The sequence below is a fragment of the Labeo rohita genome, chromosome 11, assembly GCF_022985175.1.
Source record: "Labeo rohita strain BAU-BD-2019 chromosome 11, IGBB_LRoh.1.0, whole genome shotgun sequence".
In the NCBI taxonomy this organism is placed as follows: domain Eukaryota; kingdom Metazoa; phylum Chordata; class Actinopteri; order Cypriniformes; family Cyprinidae; genus Labeo; species Labeo rohita.
Genome location: NC_066879.1, coordinates 21,596,709 through 21,614,993, shown reverse-complemented (window position 1 = coordinate 21,614,993; position 18,285 = coordinate 21,596,709). Strand labels below are relative to the sequence as shown.

The following is an 18,285-nucleotide window of genomic DNA, read 5'->3' as shown; positions in this document are numbered from 1 at the left end:
GTGCAACACTCCACCAATCTGGTCTTTTTGGCAGAGTGACCAAACTCTCTCCTCAAATTCTCTCCTCAGTGAAGACACATGAAAACACTTGGAGAAACAAGATTCTCTGCTCTGATGATCCTTTAATTCAAGCATAATGTTTGGAGGAAAGCAGACTTGCTTATCACCTGCAGAGTACCATCTCACAAGTAAAGTGTGCTGGTATCAGCCTCATGCTGTGGGGCTGTTTTTCAGTGGCAGGGACTGAGAGACTCATAAGGGTAAAAGGTAAGCACAACAAAGCAAAAAAACCTAGCCTAGAGCATTCAGAACCTCAGACTGGGCAGAAGGTTTACCTTCCAACAGGACAATGACCCTAGGTGCACAGCAAGAGTGGCTTATAGACAACTCTGTGAATGTCCCTGGGCTTGAACCCAATCAAACATTTCTGGAGAAACCTGAAAATGTCTGCCAGCCCCCATCCAAGCTGACAGAGCTTGAAGGGTGAAAAGGTGAGGAGAATAATGGCAGATATTTGCCAAATGCTGATGTGCAAAGCTTGTCGCATCATACCCAAAAAGACTTGAGGCTGTAGAGGTGCTTCAACTAAGCACCGTGGTAAGGGTATGAATACTTTTGCCATGTAATTATTCAAGGTTTTTTTTTTTTATTTTAATGAATTTGCAAAGTAATTTTAACTTTTTAGAAAGTTATTTAAAGCAGTTTAACATAAGGCTCCAACAACAAAAGTGAAAAAAAATGAAGAGGTGTGAATACTTTTGCCAGGGACTGTATGATTCCATGAAGAAGCTTTATCATCCATGGAACCTTTACAATGGCAATAAATAAAATAAATAAATAAATCAGCCTGTTTTCCCCACTTCATAAAAAAGGTAATTGCAACAAAATATGAGATAGGGTAGACCGGGTACAATTGGTACAGGGGTACATTTGAAACACCTTAAATAACTTGCACGCACAACAAATCTGATCTGTGATATTTGCTTCGTACATGCGTATTAGCACCCTCTTTAATCATGGGAAATTTGAAGAACGTGTGCCTCACTTCACCACTTCACTTCCACATTGAATAGCTTTTCTTCCTTACATGACTGACATATTGCATGACTTTGTGTCTTGCAAGGTCACTGTAAAATCTAGAGAAATGTTCGAGGTGGTCAGCAGGGTACAATATACCTTTGTTTTGAGTATGACCTTTGTTTTGTTTTTAGGGTTTATTGGGCTATTGTTATTATGTTTTATTTATTATGTTTATTCTTATTATGTTTATAAGGTTATTGTTTGCATTTGATTTGTTTTATTATTGCTGCTCGCAATTGTTCAACGTTTTTTACTGTTACTCAACTTTTCAACTGTTACTATGATGAACGGAAATTAAATTGTATTGCTGTTTGCCATTACTGTACAATGTTTTACAAATGAACTACTTTAAACAAATAATCCAATAACATACTGAATGAAAAAAAAATGCTGAATATTCATTTTTAAAAGTATTTTACATTTGCAATCAATTGGTTAGGCAGCTTTACGGCATTACGGATGGATGTCTCAACTGCACTCAGGCTTCTTATGTTTATGAGCTAATTGTGGCAAATATAACCTACTTATGGATGTTAATAATTATTCATATTTTTGTAGACAAGTAAAGGATATGACATATGAAAAATCACTTCTTTTCAGTCCCTAGTTTTGGTGTGGTAATGTAAAAACCAAAAAGTGTACCAACTGTACCCGGTCCACCCTACTCACCTTTTTTCCTGAGTAACCGATCGCTAAGTGCCACCATGATGGATTCTAACTGCCATTTGGCGCCCTCGTGTTTCGGGCTTTTTATAATATAACTTTTCAATATGACTACATATAAAATCATGCAGAGGTTTAAGCGGTGCTGTTGTTGGCTGCCACAGTAATAGAAATAAGCTTAAGGAATTCCTGCAAGGTACTTGTTTTGAATACCAGCAAATCTGTGTCCGGCGCTTTATGACTTGCATAAACAATGACAAAAGAAAACGAGCATGGCTTGCAGCGCTTAATTTAAAATACTGTGTGTGAAATAATAAAATAAAGTGTGCTCTTATTATTTTGTGGACAAAATCCTGCGAACTTCGCCCCCATCGGGAGCTGTATACATGGGCCCTCATCTGTTTACAATGCAGCTAACCTCGCGTGGCTTCATGTCATCTTCCCATTCATTAAACTATGACAGGCGAGTTACTGCAAAAAGACGGACATTTTCGACACTGTAAAGTGATGAAACTAGAAACTAGTTTATTTGACTAAAAACACCAGAGACAAGAAATGTAAAGAATGTTCCAGTGAGGCGAGACTTCCACGTTCAGGAAAACGGTGGATGAAAAGTTGGAATTCTGAGGGGTAAAAGAAAGAACTGCGAGATATAAACTTGGAACTGAAAGATGTAAACTTAAAAATTGTGCTGCAATTCAGATTTTTTCCTCAGAATATGTTGATAAAAAGTTAGCTTTTTTACCTTTTTATCCTGAGGCAGAAACAAACTTCGATATTATAGTGGAAAAGCTTCTTTAGTTTTTTAAATGTTCTTCACATGCACACTTCTTTGGGAACCCTTCTATTGTAACGCACTGAAACTGCCCTTTTCTAACCTTTATTTCTAACAGTGTATACACATACTGGAGGCAAGATGCAAATACATAATGATATGAGAAAGAGCTATCATCATATCTTTGGTATGGGTATATATACATCCCGCCTCCAAATCAGTGCGTTTACAGTTTACATTCCACATTTCATCATAGGAGTTTAGTTGCATTAGGGCATGGTGATATAACACTTTTGGCCGGTTTAGACGTGTTGCATTTTGACATCCATCTAACTGTGCTCTATGAGAAGGGCAAATTTAAGAGCACATGGACTCACAAGCACATGAATCATGACCGTGTTTGGCTAAAATGCAACATCCTATAAACATCAACGCAGCAATGGCTACATTTCAGTATGCGATAAATGTACAGGAAAAGAATCATCTATTTGACATCTGTTCTTTGCTTGTGAATTCGTTAAGGGCTTTTGGCAGTATCTTCTATGCTAGTTCTGCCCTTTATCACAGTCAAGTGTTAAAATGCACTTAGGCAAGTACTTGGTTGCTAATTTTATCACACAATCAGTTTACGAGGGAATGTATTGTGCATCTAGCATCCAACAGAAGGGTAATTCCCAAATTATTTTTTTTCACAACAGGCCTTGTACCTATCAACAAAGACTATGTGTTTGGTGAAAAGCATTATAAATGAACTGCATGTGCCAGCGATGAGGCTTAAGTTATCAAAGCTCATATTACATACTACACACAAAGAGCAGACAACTTGTAAGTGTAGTGTTTCCTATCATATCCCTTCGATCATCTTTCCGTAATGTTGATGCCACATTATCAGATTATATGATGGCAGCAAATGGCACATTCTCATGTCTTCAGTGTTTTTCTGTTTGACCAATCATGGTTTATCCATAGATCTAGTCATCTGAGACGTATGACTGTTTTCCACAAGCATCGCCCAGTCCAAGATCCATTTCAAACAGCCTAAAGGTACCCAGTGCTTTATTTACTGTACATTATGATGATTCATGATCTTATTCACAGTGCCATGTATAAGAACATATGATGTGACTTACAAAGTTACTAGAGACTATAGACCCTAATCTGTGATTAGCTCAGCTGTCAGGACCCTTAAAAATTCTGATTATGGGATCTTGCTTCACATTTGCCGAAGACAGCAGTTATGAATCATCCTCTTATGAGTCATTAAGTAACTCTGAAGTTTGTTAGATTAAGTATTAGTCTTCCTCTGTGGCTGCCGCGGTCATCCCAAGAACAGGACGGCGATGTGCATACAGCGCACAGCTGTCATAAACGCGCTCCATTTCTTTATCTCTCATCCGAATGTTTTCTCGTTCTAGTTGAAGTGTTTTTGTTACATAAGTGAACTTCCATCCTAAAACTCATAGTGAAGCATGGATATTGAAAAATACAAGAGCAGTAGTTAGGAAATTTCATTACACGTGAGCCAAATCTTATGACTTTGACTATTTGCATGGAACTTTGATCTAGTTGTGACAAATATGGGATCTTAGATACATGTTTTTCTGCCTGTGGAGGGGCCTAGATCTTCAAAAGGAAAAAAACATTGGTTGATGGCCTATAACAAGAAAAACAGATAGTTGGCACTGTAATATTTCCAAAAAATGGCTTGTCTAATGTTAGAAAATGGGTCACTTAAATATGAAAATCTCTTTTATGTCACTCTTACTTCCCACAAGATGAGTGGAGAAGATTTCAGTAGGAACATGACAGAAACTGCAGCTGTACATTTGGTTGGTGGAAGAGGAATCATCTGAGATGGACTCTAAGGAGTAGCAAGAGTTTGTGTGACAAAGAGGATTTGTAGGAAGACAACCGAGTTAAATCACAGATTCATTTTGTAAGTAGAATATTTGCATAATCTCAGGAACAGAAAACTGTGAATTTCTGTTGGAAATTTTGTTTGAGGCACACATTTTGTATATGTAAAAAGAGTAATGGGACACTCTTAAAAAAATTTAAGTGCTTCTTGATGCCATAGAAGAACTTTTTTGTTTAAATGGTTTCATGAAGAATCTTTAACATTTGAAGAACCTTTCTGTTTCACAAAGAAGGTTCTTCAGATTATAAAAAAGGTAAGAAAAGATGGTTCTTTAAAGAACCTTTAACTGAATGGTTCTTTGTGGATCCAAAAATGGTTCTTCTGTGGAACCATTATTTTTAAGAGTGTAGGTTATTTAAAAAAAAATCACCCCTTATTTTTCACTAAAATGTATTTATTTGGTCAAAAATGCATAAAAAATAATTATATTCTATAATTTATTCCTGTGATGCAACGCTGAATTTATAGCATCATAACTCCAGTCTTCAGTGTCACATGATCCTTCAGAAATCATTCATTATTATAATTATTATCAATGTTTGAAACAGTTGTGCTGCTTAATAGTTTTTTGGAACCTGTGATTCTTTTTTCAGGATTCTTTGATGAACAAAAAGTTTAAAAGAACTGCATTTATTCAAAATAGAAATATTTTCTAACAATGTAAGTCTTTACCATCACTTTTTTTTTTATCAGTTTAACACATGCTTGCTGAATAAAGCGATTTTTTTTTTTAAGAAAGAATAAAAATGTACTATTTACCAAATTTGAACTGTAATTTATATTGTTACAAAATATTTTTATTTTAAATAAATGCTGTTCTTTTTAACTTTTTAATTCATTAAAGAATCCTAAAAAATGTATCACAGGTATCAAAAAAATATTAAGCAGCACAATTGTTTCCAACATTGATAATAAATCAGCATATTAGAATCATGTGACACTACAGACTGGAGTAATGATGCTGAAAATTCAGCTTTGCATCACAGGAATAAATTATATTTTAATGTATATTAAAAATAGAAAATAGTTATTTTACATTGTAATATTATTTTACAATATTACGTTTTTTTTCTGTATTTTTGACCAAATAAATGCAGCTGTGATGAGCATAAGAAACTTTAAAAATCATTTAAAAACATGAAAAATCTTACTGATCCCAAAATTTTGAGTGGTGTATGTTCCCAATATAATATTCCTGACGTTCTGTCCCTGTGTTGAGTTTGTCCCCAGCAAAAACATATATAAAAACACAATAAAATAAATCGTAATAAGCAACAGGTAGAAACGTGTTTACCAGTCAGAGAATTATTACAGGGAAAAGCTACATATACACTATTGTTCAAAAGATTGTGGGTCAATAAGATTTTTATTTTGTACTTATTTATTTTATTTTATTTATTTTATTTAGGACAAATGCAATGAGTTACTCTATTTAAGAATCCTAAAAGCTATTAATATAATAATAAGAAAAATATCTTCAGCAGCAAATCAGCACATTAGAGTGATTTCTGAAGGATCATGTGACACTGAAGACTGGAGTATTTCAGTTTTGCCACCACAGGTATGAGTTAAAATAGAACATTATTGATTTGATATCACTATTGATCACATAAATGCAGCCTTGGTGAGCATTCAGATATACAGCAGTTTGGTTTCAGAGCCTTTGTATCTTTGTATTTTTGTATCCATGTATTCTCACTCAGAGCACATGACCTGAAGGCCATAATAATCACTTTCACAAATAAATAAATAAATAAATAAATATAAATCCAAACTCAGCATTTTGCTTACATCTCTTTAAGATACAGTCGTCTTTCAAAAGATATAATTAAAAAGGCCCGCGCTGCCACTGTAGATTATGATGTTTTTATAATAAAACAAGAATGATTCTTGTAGAAAGAGAAGAGCCCCCTAAGGCCAGAAAACACATGCGCTTCTTGCCAACTAATACTGAGGTGAGTCAGAGACAGTTTTCTACCCCTTGATTTTTTTTTTCCTCTGTATACACTTCAAGGACAACTCAAGAAAACCACCGCTCTAAACAGAGATTGAAATCGAGTTCCCCAATTACATCAATGACACACTTTAATACTTAAGTCAATAGCCGTGAATGTGAATTTTGAAATCCAGCATCATCAAAAGTCATCATTTTAATCATTTACCTTCAGTGATTGTCAAAATCACGACTATATTTTGATGTGTTGATGTACCAGCCATTAAATTTTCTATATGTCTGATTAAACCTGGGGACTGGGGATCTTGAGTCCTTGTTGAAGCTCCACTAGTTCAACTATTTTTAACCACGGTTCAAAAACGTCAAGGGCTTGGTGACTGCAGACCAGCATCTGAAGTGTCATTGAGATTACAAGATCACTCACACCATCCAATGCTATTTTCTTTGTTCATCTGCTTTCTCAGCCATATATGCTCTTGGGCAGTGACGGTGTCAACATCACTGAATAAGAACTGAAAGTGATGAGAGAACATCAGCTTTAGTAAGTGAAGCTCTTCATCATTCATTGGCAAGTGATTTTGTTGTATTACATACAGTAGATTGGTATGATAAAAACAGTCTAGGTTGTGGCTGTAATAGGCAGTTATGTACAACACACTCTAGTGGTTTAAAGTAAAAATGGGATTTTGCAGTCTGTTGGCTTTTGTTTTTGTGAATAGTGAGCTGTAGTGTTGTGACAATACTTATTTTAGTAGTAGTATTATTATTAACACAGAGGAATAAAACTCTAAAAAATGGTTTTATAAATATGACAGGGCCCAAACTATTATTATTAATATTTAAAATAATAAAATGTGGTTTACAATTTAAGATAATGTTGCTATACAAATTATTTATATATATACAGTTGAAATCAGAAGTTTACAGACACCTTGCAGAATGTGCAAAATGTTAATTATTTTACCAATATAAGAGGGATCATACAAAATGCATGTTATTTTTTTATTTAGTACTGACCTGAATAAGGCATTTCACTTGAAAGACATTTACATATTGTCCACAAGTGAACATACGCTTGATTCTTAATACTGTTTTTTTTTTGTGCTAGTTGTTCATGCATCCCTTGTTTGTCTTGAACAGTTAAACTGCTCACTGTTCTTAAAAAAATCCTTTAGGTCCCTCAATTCTTTGTTTTTTCAGCATTTTTGTGTATTTCCAACAATGACCGTATGATTTTGAGATCTATCTTTTCACGCTGAGGACAACTGAGGGACTCATATATTACAGAAAGTTTAAGCACTGATGCTCCATTGGGAAACACAATTCATTAAGAGACGGGGAATGTAAACTTTTGAAAAGAATAAAGATGTGTACATTTTTCTTAAATATCCTTTTTTTTTTTTCCATTTAATACTGCCTTTCAGAAGCTACAGAAAATTACATGTTTCCCAGAAAACAAAATCATTTAAATTTACCCTGATTTTCAAAAGTTTTCACCCCGGCTCTTAATGCATTGTGTTTCCTTCTGGAGCACCAGTGAGTGTTTGAACCTTCTGTAATAGTTGCATATGAGTCCCTCAGTTGTCCTCAGTGTGAAAAGATGGATCTCAAAATCATACAGTCATTGTTGGAAAGGGTTCAAACACACAGAAATGGTAGAAAACCAAATAAATTGTGGGATTTTTCTGAAGAACAGTGGCCAGTTTAACAGTTCAGGCCAAACAAGGGACCAACTATCACTAAGAAGAAAAAAAAAAACAGCTGTGGATCATTCATGTAACACCACAGTATTAAGAATCAAGTGTGTGTAAACTTTTAAACATGGTCAGTTTTATAAATTCAACTAGTATTTTGTGGACTATATGCAAACGTTTCTTTATGTGAAATAACAGATCAGTACTAAATAAAAAAATAACATGCATAAAAATAATTAACATTTTGCAGATTGTGCAAGGTGTAAACTTTTGACCTCAACTGTGTATATGTAATATATATAATAATTTGAGTAAGATTTACCTATAGATAAAGCCTAAAAATAAAAAAAAATGTTTCAAACCCATTTTTTTTTTATTTTCATACAATGACAATAAACAGTACCTAAATCTCTAACATTCTCCTACACAGTCAAATAAAAGTCAAATGGGTTTGGAACAACATGAGGGTGAATTTTCATTTTTGAGTTTTCAAAATTGTCATTGTCAGGTGCCCTTTCATATATACATAACAAACCTTATTTGCGTGCTTGTGCTTTCTTAACCCTTTCACACCTGAGTTTAAAAAATTCTAGCTGAGCCCCCAGAGTGAGTTTTTTTTTAGGCGACCGTTATTTAGAACGTATAGCCTTATTGTTTCCATGGCAACGCGTCGTGTTTGTCACATGACACAACGCAGCCACAATAGCGCTGTATGACACATGTATCACCTTTTATATAGTTTTTCCCTTTTTATTATTAATATTCACAAACGTGCCGACTGAATTATGAAATATCTGATATTCCGATTCTGAAATATGTGCAAGTAAATGTATTTGGAGGTTTAAACACTTTTATAATGAGCGTGTTAGTTAGTCTATGCCGAGTGATGGGCCCCGCCATGTTAGTTCGCGCTGAATCCAAGCTGTGGGATTTACAAAACGCAAATTCATCCTCTCCTCCCGAAAAACATGAAAGTAAGTCTCTGGTGAACTTGGAGAAGAGCAGAGTAAACTTTATAGTTACCTACACAATGTGTATATGATATCAATAAAACATGTCGTCAGATAACATTTATAAGGATCTTTATTGCCGCTGCCATAGACATCGGCGTGTATTTTGCTAAATATAAATGCATCGTTTTACTAGGACGTATGTGTATGTAAATGTCTGGGACCTAAAATAAGCATTTTATTGTTGAAAACACGGAATAGTTGCGATAATATGATAAGCGCTCAGTGCGTCTGATCTGGCTCAGCGCCAGCCAAAGCAGATTTGAATTCAGCGGTTGATCACGTGACGCGCTGAACGTTCGAATCACACCGGTGTGATCGTACGCTCCAGGGACCAGCCAAGAATGATCACACTGGTGTGATCGTACGCGTGAAAGGGTTAAAGCAAATGACACTTGTTTTTTGTTATGCAACGCAATGGCATGTCATACATTTTGTAGGTGTGGCATTGAAACTGTACATTTGAGGCCTCCATACACATAGGAATAATCATCTCATAGTATAATGCACCTGGATTCTTGGAGTCATTCGCCACCTGTCCGGCACTCATGAATTAAACATTTGATATAGTTCCCAGACATCACCTTACAGGACATAATTGTCCTCTGTCCTAGACAGGTGTGAACTCACACTCACACTCTTGTACAGCAAGTGTCCTACCCTAACCCATACTTCATTCCAAACCTTTTAAGAACAGGTTAAACCAGATCTAAAAAGCAAGAATGTCAGTTATAAGTCAAAAACAAACACACCACCTCACATAACTTAAGGGACAAAAAGACACACCAAAACAAACAGACTACTGGCAACAAAGTTATTATTAATCATACGGTTGTCATAACTTAATCTTACTTTATTTTCTAAGCCCAGTGGACATTAAAACTGTTGTAAAGATTTATGTTTATATTTTAGATTGTTTTTGACCTACAAGCAACCTCATATTATCCACACGGAACCATAGCAAGTGATTTTTTTTTTTTAATTAAAATGTAAAGATCTAGTCGTATGGCACAATGTAAAAGGTGATCTGGTTGATAATGAAGCCCTAAAGACATGTATGTATACAGTGCCACACCAAGAAATGATACTCCACAGATTGTTTATTTTTCCTTTATTATATAAGACATAATTACAATAATTTATATTCTTACCTGAGGCGAGAATAGTTTACAAAAAGAAATATTAGAAAGAGGAGTTTAAAAAAAAAAAAAAAAAACAGTTAATAGGAGAACATGAAAAGAGTTTTATCACAGGAATCATTATTGATGCACGAATGCTAAATGCCATTTGTTTTTGTGTAAACATAACATTGCTTACAGATGCAGTTCAACAATTATATGTGACGTCAGATGAGTAAAGGCAGACGTTCTAGAAGGATCTCCATCTGATGGCTGAGAAAACGGTGTGGATGACATACAGTAAAGTGGTTAAAAAGGCAAACACCTGAAATTGAAAAGACAAAAATAATCATTATACACTTAATTAGATGGAATCAGTTAATAAAACAATTATTTTATTTGTTAAGCTATAAATCACATTTAGGTTACCTGAGAAGTCTAAATATTTAAGATTATTCATAATATCTAGTTTATCAAAAGGAAAGCTGATTGCCTTTTCGTTCACACATTTCACTAATATCGTCTTATTGTATTTGGCTATAGGGACTCACCACAGCAGCTACGTCCAGCTTGTAAATAAGTGTGTCCCTGCCAGCTGCTGCCTCCCAAAAAATGGTTATAAAAGCTAGAAGCACAGAAGCACTGAAATAGAGGAGGGCTGCAAATCCATGGTACGCCACATCCTGCAGAGAGAGCATTTTGACAGTGAATAACAAAATAATGTGTTTTGCTTTACTCATTAGAAGAAAGAGGTAATAAGAGAAGATGGAAACAGACAAAAAGAGGGATTATGAACTCACCGCGCTTGCCCAAGAGCTTTTGTTGTGATGAGACCCACAGGCGAAGACCAGCAACCAGAAGAACGTCACGAGGAAACAGAAAATTGCCACAGAGATCACGTATGCCTGGGGGTTGTAAGGCAGGATGTACGTAGATGCAACCAGGCTCAACACCAAACCGCCAAAGATCTGAGAGGTGAACATAATGAAATAAAATTTCACATAGAGAATCCCTCTTTATTTCTGGAATTAGAGCTTCTAGATTTAAACATTTTACTATATTCAAATAGAAAAAACATTACTATAGAACTCTTGTAAATACTGAATCAATATTAAACTCAAACATCGGATATACTGTAACAGAAAATAATGACATTAAAATAAAATTGATTAAAAATTGACACTTTCTAACATTTACCAGTGATATTTTCCTGTTGAAAACTTTTGAAGATGACAGATACGTACTTATATATGTACAGTATTTAATTAAATAATTTTGAATCAAATCACTTTTAATAATTTGGATTTAACTGTATAATATTTAGAACATACTTTAATGCTAATGTTTTATATTATCAACTTTTTTTGTAAACTGATTTTTTTGTTAACCCCTTAGTGTTCCAACGTTCCACACGCGGGACGTTTTGCATTGAGTTAAGTTTGACAGGAACGCTAAGGCGCTTTAACTGATTATTAAAATGAATTCAAATAACGAAGCCAAACACTCCAGGCTGAATTGTCACAGTCGTTGCCAGTTAAACAAATATGTACCACTTACAGTAATTAACGAATATTATGAAATGTTTTTTTATTTATGTATATATTTAAGTAATAATAAATCATTTTACATAGGTTGGATTTCTTTACTAACTAATTGTTGCCAATTAAGTAAACAGGTACCACTTTGATTAATTAACAAATATTGTATGTTTAACAGAAAAGCATTCAACTCACAAGTTCTGGAAGGTAGAGGATGTCGGGTATGGTGCAGAATATTGCCCCTCCGCGGGGCAGGTAGCCCACATGTCCTGTGTTGGTCGCCATGTGTGCACACCCAAGTGTCCTCTCTGCACAGGTAGAATGAATGTGATGAAGTACTGAAGATGTGCTTTATTAAAGAGGCTGACAGAGTGCCGGACAGACCTGTTCATCTTGATGCATTTGACGCATTCCATGAAGACCCACCCTGTGCACTCGAATGCTCCATCTGAGGGTTGCTGTATTATTTACTTGCTAGACTTGCTAGTGTCAAAGTCAACACTTGTTTACAAATCGTTTTAGTGACCGATGCTCATTAATTTTTAAAAGTGTTGTTGGTTGTCGACTTTAAAACTGCCATGACAACTTACTTAATTGTTTTATGATAAAACAACAAACTGTAGGCTTATACAACAACATTTTATACTCCGTTTCTCAATTCGAGGTGGTCACATATTTGATACATATGTCAAATATATAAAAGAAACTGAGCAGAAAAATCGTTTTTTTTAAAAATCTTCTTCCTAATTTGCCTTGCTGCACCTTGTGGCATTTTGTAATACTATTAGCAAAATTGCAACACAGGGGAAAATATGTTCTTGCAACATTTCCCTAACAGTACAGGTGATGATCTGGTTACATGGGTGGGTTCAATTTCGTGTTTAACTAGAACACAGGTGAACATTGTGCATGTCAGAGCATGACTTGGGATTTCGTTTCATAGACTTTTAGAAGTGATAGATGAGATATCTCTTGCAATCCAAGTAAGGTTTAATTCTTTGAAATGTCCAATCATATCCAGGCTGTACTACATTGCATCATGTAGGCTATAGTATAGTATAGTATGGTCCCTGCTGGAAAAAAAAAAAAAAAAAACTGGTTGGCTGGTCTTAGCTAGTTTAAGCTGGACTTAGCTGGTTTTAACTCGTCTCCCAGCCTGGCTAGGCTGGTCAGGCTGGTGTTAGCTGGTTGTTCAAACTGGTTTCGAAGCCTGACCAGCTAAGACCAGCCTGGAAGTGGCCACAACCCCTCTAAAACCTGCCTGCTGACTAGCTATGACCAGCCTGGATGACCAGCTAAAACCAGCCAACCAGCTTAGGCTGGTTTTAGCGTTTTTTTTCAGCAGGGGCAGCCTAAATAATTATGATATAGTACATATTATAAGTGTCAAACTTCCCTGAAAGGTTTTCTAAGTTTTGAGTAGTTGTTTTTGTATTCATTTAGATGTTATTTAAGCCACTGTGATGTCAGACAAATTCAAACATTTTAAGACACACCTTAAGAAATGCCTTATGACTGTTACTTATCTTACACTTGTTGGTCTGCTGATTCACATGTTAATCAACCACGAAACGTGTTTGTTCCCCTTCATTTATTACACAACTTTCCTTTAAACTTCTGCCCTGATGAAAAAACCAGCATATGCTGGTAGGTATGTTTTGATGCTGGAATGCTGGTTAGGTAGGTTTTGATGCTGGTTTAAGCTGGTCCTTTGCTGATTTATGCTGGTCCTTAACTGTTGTTTTGCTGGTCATGTTGCTGGTCAAGGACCAGCATGAACCAGCAAAGGACCAGCATAAACCAACATCAAAACCTAACTAACCAGCATCCCAGCATCAAAACATACCTACCTGTTTTTTTCACCAGGGTGGTCAGGTTTGCCAGGTTTTCACAACAAAACCCGCCCAATTGATACTTATAACTAGCTCAGTTGCGTTTCGAGAGGGGTTCCCCTGTTAAAAATCGTGCTCCGAGTGGTAAAATACACGGTTTTTGGTGGGTTTCCCCTGGTAAAATACGCATTCCGGATAAATATCACGTTGTGATCGCTTTAACACGCGGCAACAGTGTTTAAGTGTTAAAGTACGAAAACCGCGGACTTGGCAACACCGCTTCTACCACGAATCTACCAAAAATCTCTTTTGCACATTTTAACCCTGGACCACAAAACAGTCATAAGTATTTGTAGCAATACCCAACGATACATTGAACGAGTCAAAATGATCTATTTTTCTTTTATGCCAAAAATCATTACGATATTTAAATACAAAAATATCCATTTATTAAGATACTTTGTAAATTTCCTATTCTAAATATATCAAAACTTATTTTTTTATTAGTAATATGCATTTTTAAGAACTTAATTTGGACAACTTCAAAGGTGATTTTCTTAGTATTTTGATTTTTTTGCACCCTCACATTCCAGACTTTCCAAATATTGTTATGTTTATCCTAACAGGCCATAAATCAATGGAAATCTTATTTATTCAGTTTTAAGGTGATTTATAATCTCACTTGACTCTTTTTGTTGACTGTTTTTGTGGTTCAGGGACACATCTTGTCCTGCGCATCGGACGGCAATCCACATTTTACCTCACACTGCCATCTAGTGTCTAATGTGATAATTACATCACGTTATTCAAATCATCACGTGGTTTCTGTGACTTAACTCAGCGCTGAATATTAAGCACCAATCACAGCTGTGTGTGAGCTGTCCGACGATATTTTAAATACCTCTGTCTCCTATGAGACAAAAACGTTTTAAAATTTAAATGCGAATCATTGATTCAGGTTTATAAGTGCTTTTACCTGGATACACTTAATCTTCTACCCCGTAAGAAGCGGTTAAGTGCTTCCCCGCGAATGAAATGCGCATTTGTTCCGTGTGTTACGGTAATACGGAAACGCCGTAACTGTTGATGTTAGGAACCAATTTGGGTAAAGAGGTCATGAAGCGTGATGTTTGACGTGTTCAGTTTCGGGCTCTGTCTTCTAGACGTTGGGTGCTGAACATTCTGGTAGGAATGCTGACATAGTTTTCATAACGCTGAATATAGTTTTCATAAAGCAAAATGCGCTGTTCCATTCATGATTGTTTTACTTAACGGGCCAGACTGATGAAATAAGATTCTTCCGGGATTGTTTTCTTAATGTAATAAACTGTTCATATCGTTTATAATGCATTCAAGCTTGCACAGAAAGACGGGTCATTCCACAAAAATGTCTTCAGAGTCTCTTATGTCTACAGTGGGTTATTAAACTTACGTTAAGTGTTTACTTTATAAATAATCTTAAAACATTTTAAAATAACCTTCTCAAAAACTAAAAAAACTACTGCATGGGATGACCTAGAAGGTTTTATAGTGCTGTCAAGCGATTAATCGCTTAAAAAAAAGTTTTTGTTTACATAAGTGTGTGTATTTATTATGTATATGTAAATACACACACATACAGTAGTCCAGGGGTCACCAGACCCGGTCCTCAAGGGCCGGTGTCCCTGCAGAGTTTAGCTCCAACTCTAATCAAACACACCTGAACCAGCTAATCAAGATCTTACTAGGTATACTTCTAGGCAGGTGTGTTGAGGAAAGTTGAAAGTAAACTCTGCAGGACATCGGCCCTCCAAGAACAAGTTTGGTGACCCCTGCAGTAGTCTATATATTTTATATATTTGTATATATATTTATATAATTGATATTATATATACATTTTTTAATATATTAAAATAAATTTTTTCTTAAATATATGTGACCCAGGTCCACAAAACCAGTCATAAGGGTGCATTTTTTGTGAAATTGAGATTTATACATCATCTGGAAGCTGAATACATAAGCTTTTTGGCCAAGATACAACTATTTGCAAATCTAGAATCTGAGGGTGCAAAAAAAAAAATCTTAGCAGTGCATTTTGCTAAGCAAAAAGTAAGTTTTGATATATTTACGATAGGAAATTTGCAAAATATCTTCATGGAACATGATCTTTGCTTAATATCCTAATGATTTTTGATTTAAAAGAGAAATCAACAATTTTTATACAATGTATTTTTGGCTGTTGCTACAAATGTACCTTTGCTACTTAAGGTTTTGTGGTCCAGGGTCACATATACATGGGTGTTTTTACATATACATGATAAATATACACACATAAATTGTGTAAACAAACTTTTATTTTTGATGCGATTAATTGTTTGACAGCTCTAACATGTTTCATTTAGAAGAAGAATGAGAGTATGACTGTGTATATCACTCTTGTCTACAAATACAGGTGGATAAGGAAATACAGATGGAGGTATAAGGAAATATCTCGAAAAGGCTTTCGAAAGTTCATAAGCTCATGTGACACGATTTTTACTGCACGTCGGCTCAGATCTGTGTGACATATCCACCACCTCAGCACTGTATTGAACTGCCACAGAAGAAATTGCGATCTCAGTTTCAACATACGCAGATGCCTCGATGGAGGACTTGTACCAGCAAGCACTTTCATTGGACAAGCCCAGTAGCTCAAGGGCTGCTTTTGTGCATTTTAACCTTTGGAGTGATACTGCCTATATGTTGTCATCGTCTACTTTACTCATATTATTTTTTAAAGACTGTTTATCTTGATTCGCTAAGTGATGCGGCGCTACAAGAAAGCTACGACAGAGGACAGGAGGCACTGCGATTCTGGGAAGCAGCAGCTTCTACTAAAAGCCTAAAGGACCCGCTGGAAACGATTGCCAAGAAACCAGATCTCCTGGTCACCATCGTAACAACCAGGAGAGGAGAGGGGAGGGACTATCACTACTTGTTGCAAGTGGCACAACAGCTCAAAACGCTCCTCAAAACGTGTGGCGATAAACCGTGTGCTGAGGTAATGCTCTGTGACGTCGAAACCGGTCCTGCTTTAAATGAGGATGCTTTGCTTCTGGAAAAGCAGTTTTTGGTTGTTAGACGTTCTCCAGATGAGAGGTGGCAGAGCAGAGACGTGGCTAACATCTTCGAGAAGGAGAAAAGAGATTATGTTTTCTGTCTGCGCAAAGGATGGGACCTGATGAGGCCGAAAAACGTTGTTGTGCTTGAGGATGATGCACTTCCGTTGACCGATTTCTTTCCAACAGTTAAAGACTTGCTCTCAAGGAGATTTGCACTTAATACGTTATACATAAAGCTCTACCATCCAGAACGTCTGCAGAGATATTGGAATCCAGAGCCTTATCGCATTCTAGAATGGATTGGTCTCGGCCTCTTTGGAGCTACAATCCTCCTCCTGTTTTTATCTCACCATACACCTCTTTCTTTCACCATATCAGTTCCTCATTTTCTCTTTCTAGCTCTTTACATAATGGCCGTGGCTGAGCTGGCGGGGAGGCATTATCTCCTAGAAATCAGACGGCTTTCACCTCAGCTTTACGCTGTGTGTCCTGCCACCGAATGCTGTACCCCTGCTATGCTCTATCCAGGTAACGCCTCCATTCGAGTCGCCAAATACCTGGACCAGGCCGTCTGCGCTCAGGGAAATGCTAAAGACATGGTGCTGTACAAGATAGCCAGATCGAGGCCAGGTGAGAAGGCACACAGCGTTGAACCCAATCTCATCAAGCATATCGGAGCCTACTCCTCCGTCAGGACGAACCGTGTTCCACCAAGGTTAATTTGACATCAGATTGTTCTCATAGAACAGTTAAATATTAAACACCTTTCACATTTTAAACAATTGGATTAGAGCCCAAAAAGTCTCTACGCTCACACTAATTCATTTAGATATATAAATATAACAAAAATACAACCTAGAGAAGTTTTATATATGTGCACATTTGCTTAAGACACAGATTTGCTTTAAGAATGTGGGTATTTTTATACACATGTATACACTTTTTGACTAAAGAATTGGACGTTTAAATTTTGTAGCGTTTACAATTTTATATATTTGAGATTGATTGATATCATTATTGTTTTTACCATTACGTGCATCTGCTGGAATTATAATCATCTTTCATTAGTGAATTTCCTGGTTTCTTTTATATTCCATACCAGGAATATAATTATTTTACATTTCATGGCTGAAACATTCTGTTTGAAGAAATTACAGCTGGTTGTTTGCCAAAAAAATGTAGTTTTAAATCTAGTTTTAAATTGTTTTCTGTTAACTTTGTTTGACACATTGTCAACTTGATTGTCGATGTTATTGTCTTTTAAAAAAGTGTTGTTATCAACATTTGTCAGAAGGGAATTAATAGAGTTATTAAAATTGCTTTATGCCACGTTACACACTCAAAACACTTTAAAATTACCACTTTAAAAAACTACTCTAATCACATGCATGTAACAATCATGTAACTTGACTAGTTCGATATTGATTTACTGATTTTTTTTTTTGGAAAAAAGGATTATTTGCATAAACTTGTATGGATCTCAATCTGTGGCGTTTAAAGAAATCACTTTTGGTAAAAAAAAAATAAATCTTATATAAAGTTTTACAGTCGTTGTTCTCTTTCTTTTTTTGCGCATGCTCTAATGATTAATTGTAAAGTTTTTGTTTACATAATATATGTGAC

At 35.7% G+C, this 18,285-nt stretch overlaps 2 protein-coding genes across 2 annotated transcripts; one reads left to right on the top strand and one right to left on the bottom strand.

Moving 5' to 3' along the window:
• Window positions 1-10,294: 10,294 nt before the first annotated feature.
• LOC127173198 (myelin and lymphocyte protein) lies at window positions 10,295-12,118 on the bottom strand. Its single transcript, XM_051122904.1, has 4 exons — window positions 11,946-12,118; window positions 11,013-11,180; window positions 10,764-10,895; window positions 10,295-10,537 (listed from the first exon to the last, which is right to left on the bottom strand). The coding sequence occupies exons 1-4, from the start codon at window positions 12,033-12,035 to the stop codon at window positions 10,463-10,465; spliced, it is 465 nt and encodes a 154-aa protein (XP_050978861.1). The 5' UTR covers window positions 12,036-12,118; the 3' UTR covers window positions 10,295-10,462.
• A 1,704-nt stretch (window positions 12,119-13,822) lies between these two features.
• pgap4 (post-GPI attachment to proteins GalNAc transferase 4) lies at window positions 13,823-18,196 on the top strand. The gene is made up of 2 exons (XM_051123517.1): window positions 13,823-14,767; window positions 16,014-18,196. The coding sequence occupies exon 2, from the start codon at window positions 16,197-16,199 to the stop codon at window positions 17,385-17,387; it is 1,191 nt and encodes a 396-aa protein (XP_050979474.1). The 5' UTR covers window positions 13,823-14,767; window positions 16,014-16,196; the 3' UTR covers window positions 17,388-18,196.
• Window positions 18,197-18,285: the final 89 nt, after the last annotated feature.

What these genes read in the sequence shown, in the direction of transcription:
- pgap4 (XM_051123517.1), top strand. Translation starts at nt 16,197, where the DNA reads ATGCCTCGATGGAGGACTTGTACCAGCAAGCACTTTCATTGGACAAGC.
- LOC127173198 (XM_051122904.1), bottom strand. Translation starts at nt 12,035, where the DNA reads ATGGCGACCAACACAGGACATGTGGGCTACCTGCCCCGCGGAGGGGCA. An exon ending in AAAGCTCTTGGGCAAGCGCG is followed by an intron (nt 10,896 to 11,012) that starts GTGAGTTCATAA and finishes CTCTCTCTGCAG; the next exon opens with GATGTGGCGTACCATGGATT. An exon ending in AGCTGGACGTAGCTGCTGTG is followed by an intron (nt 10,538 to 10,763) that starts GTGAGTCCCTAT and finishes TTTCAATTTCAG; the next exon opens with GTGTTTGCCTTTTTAACCAC.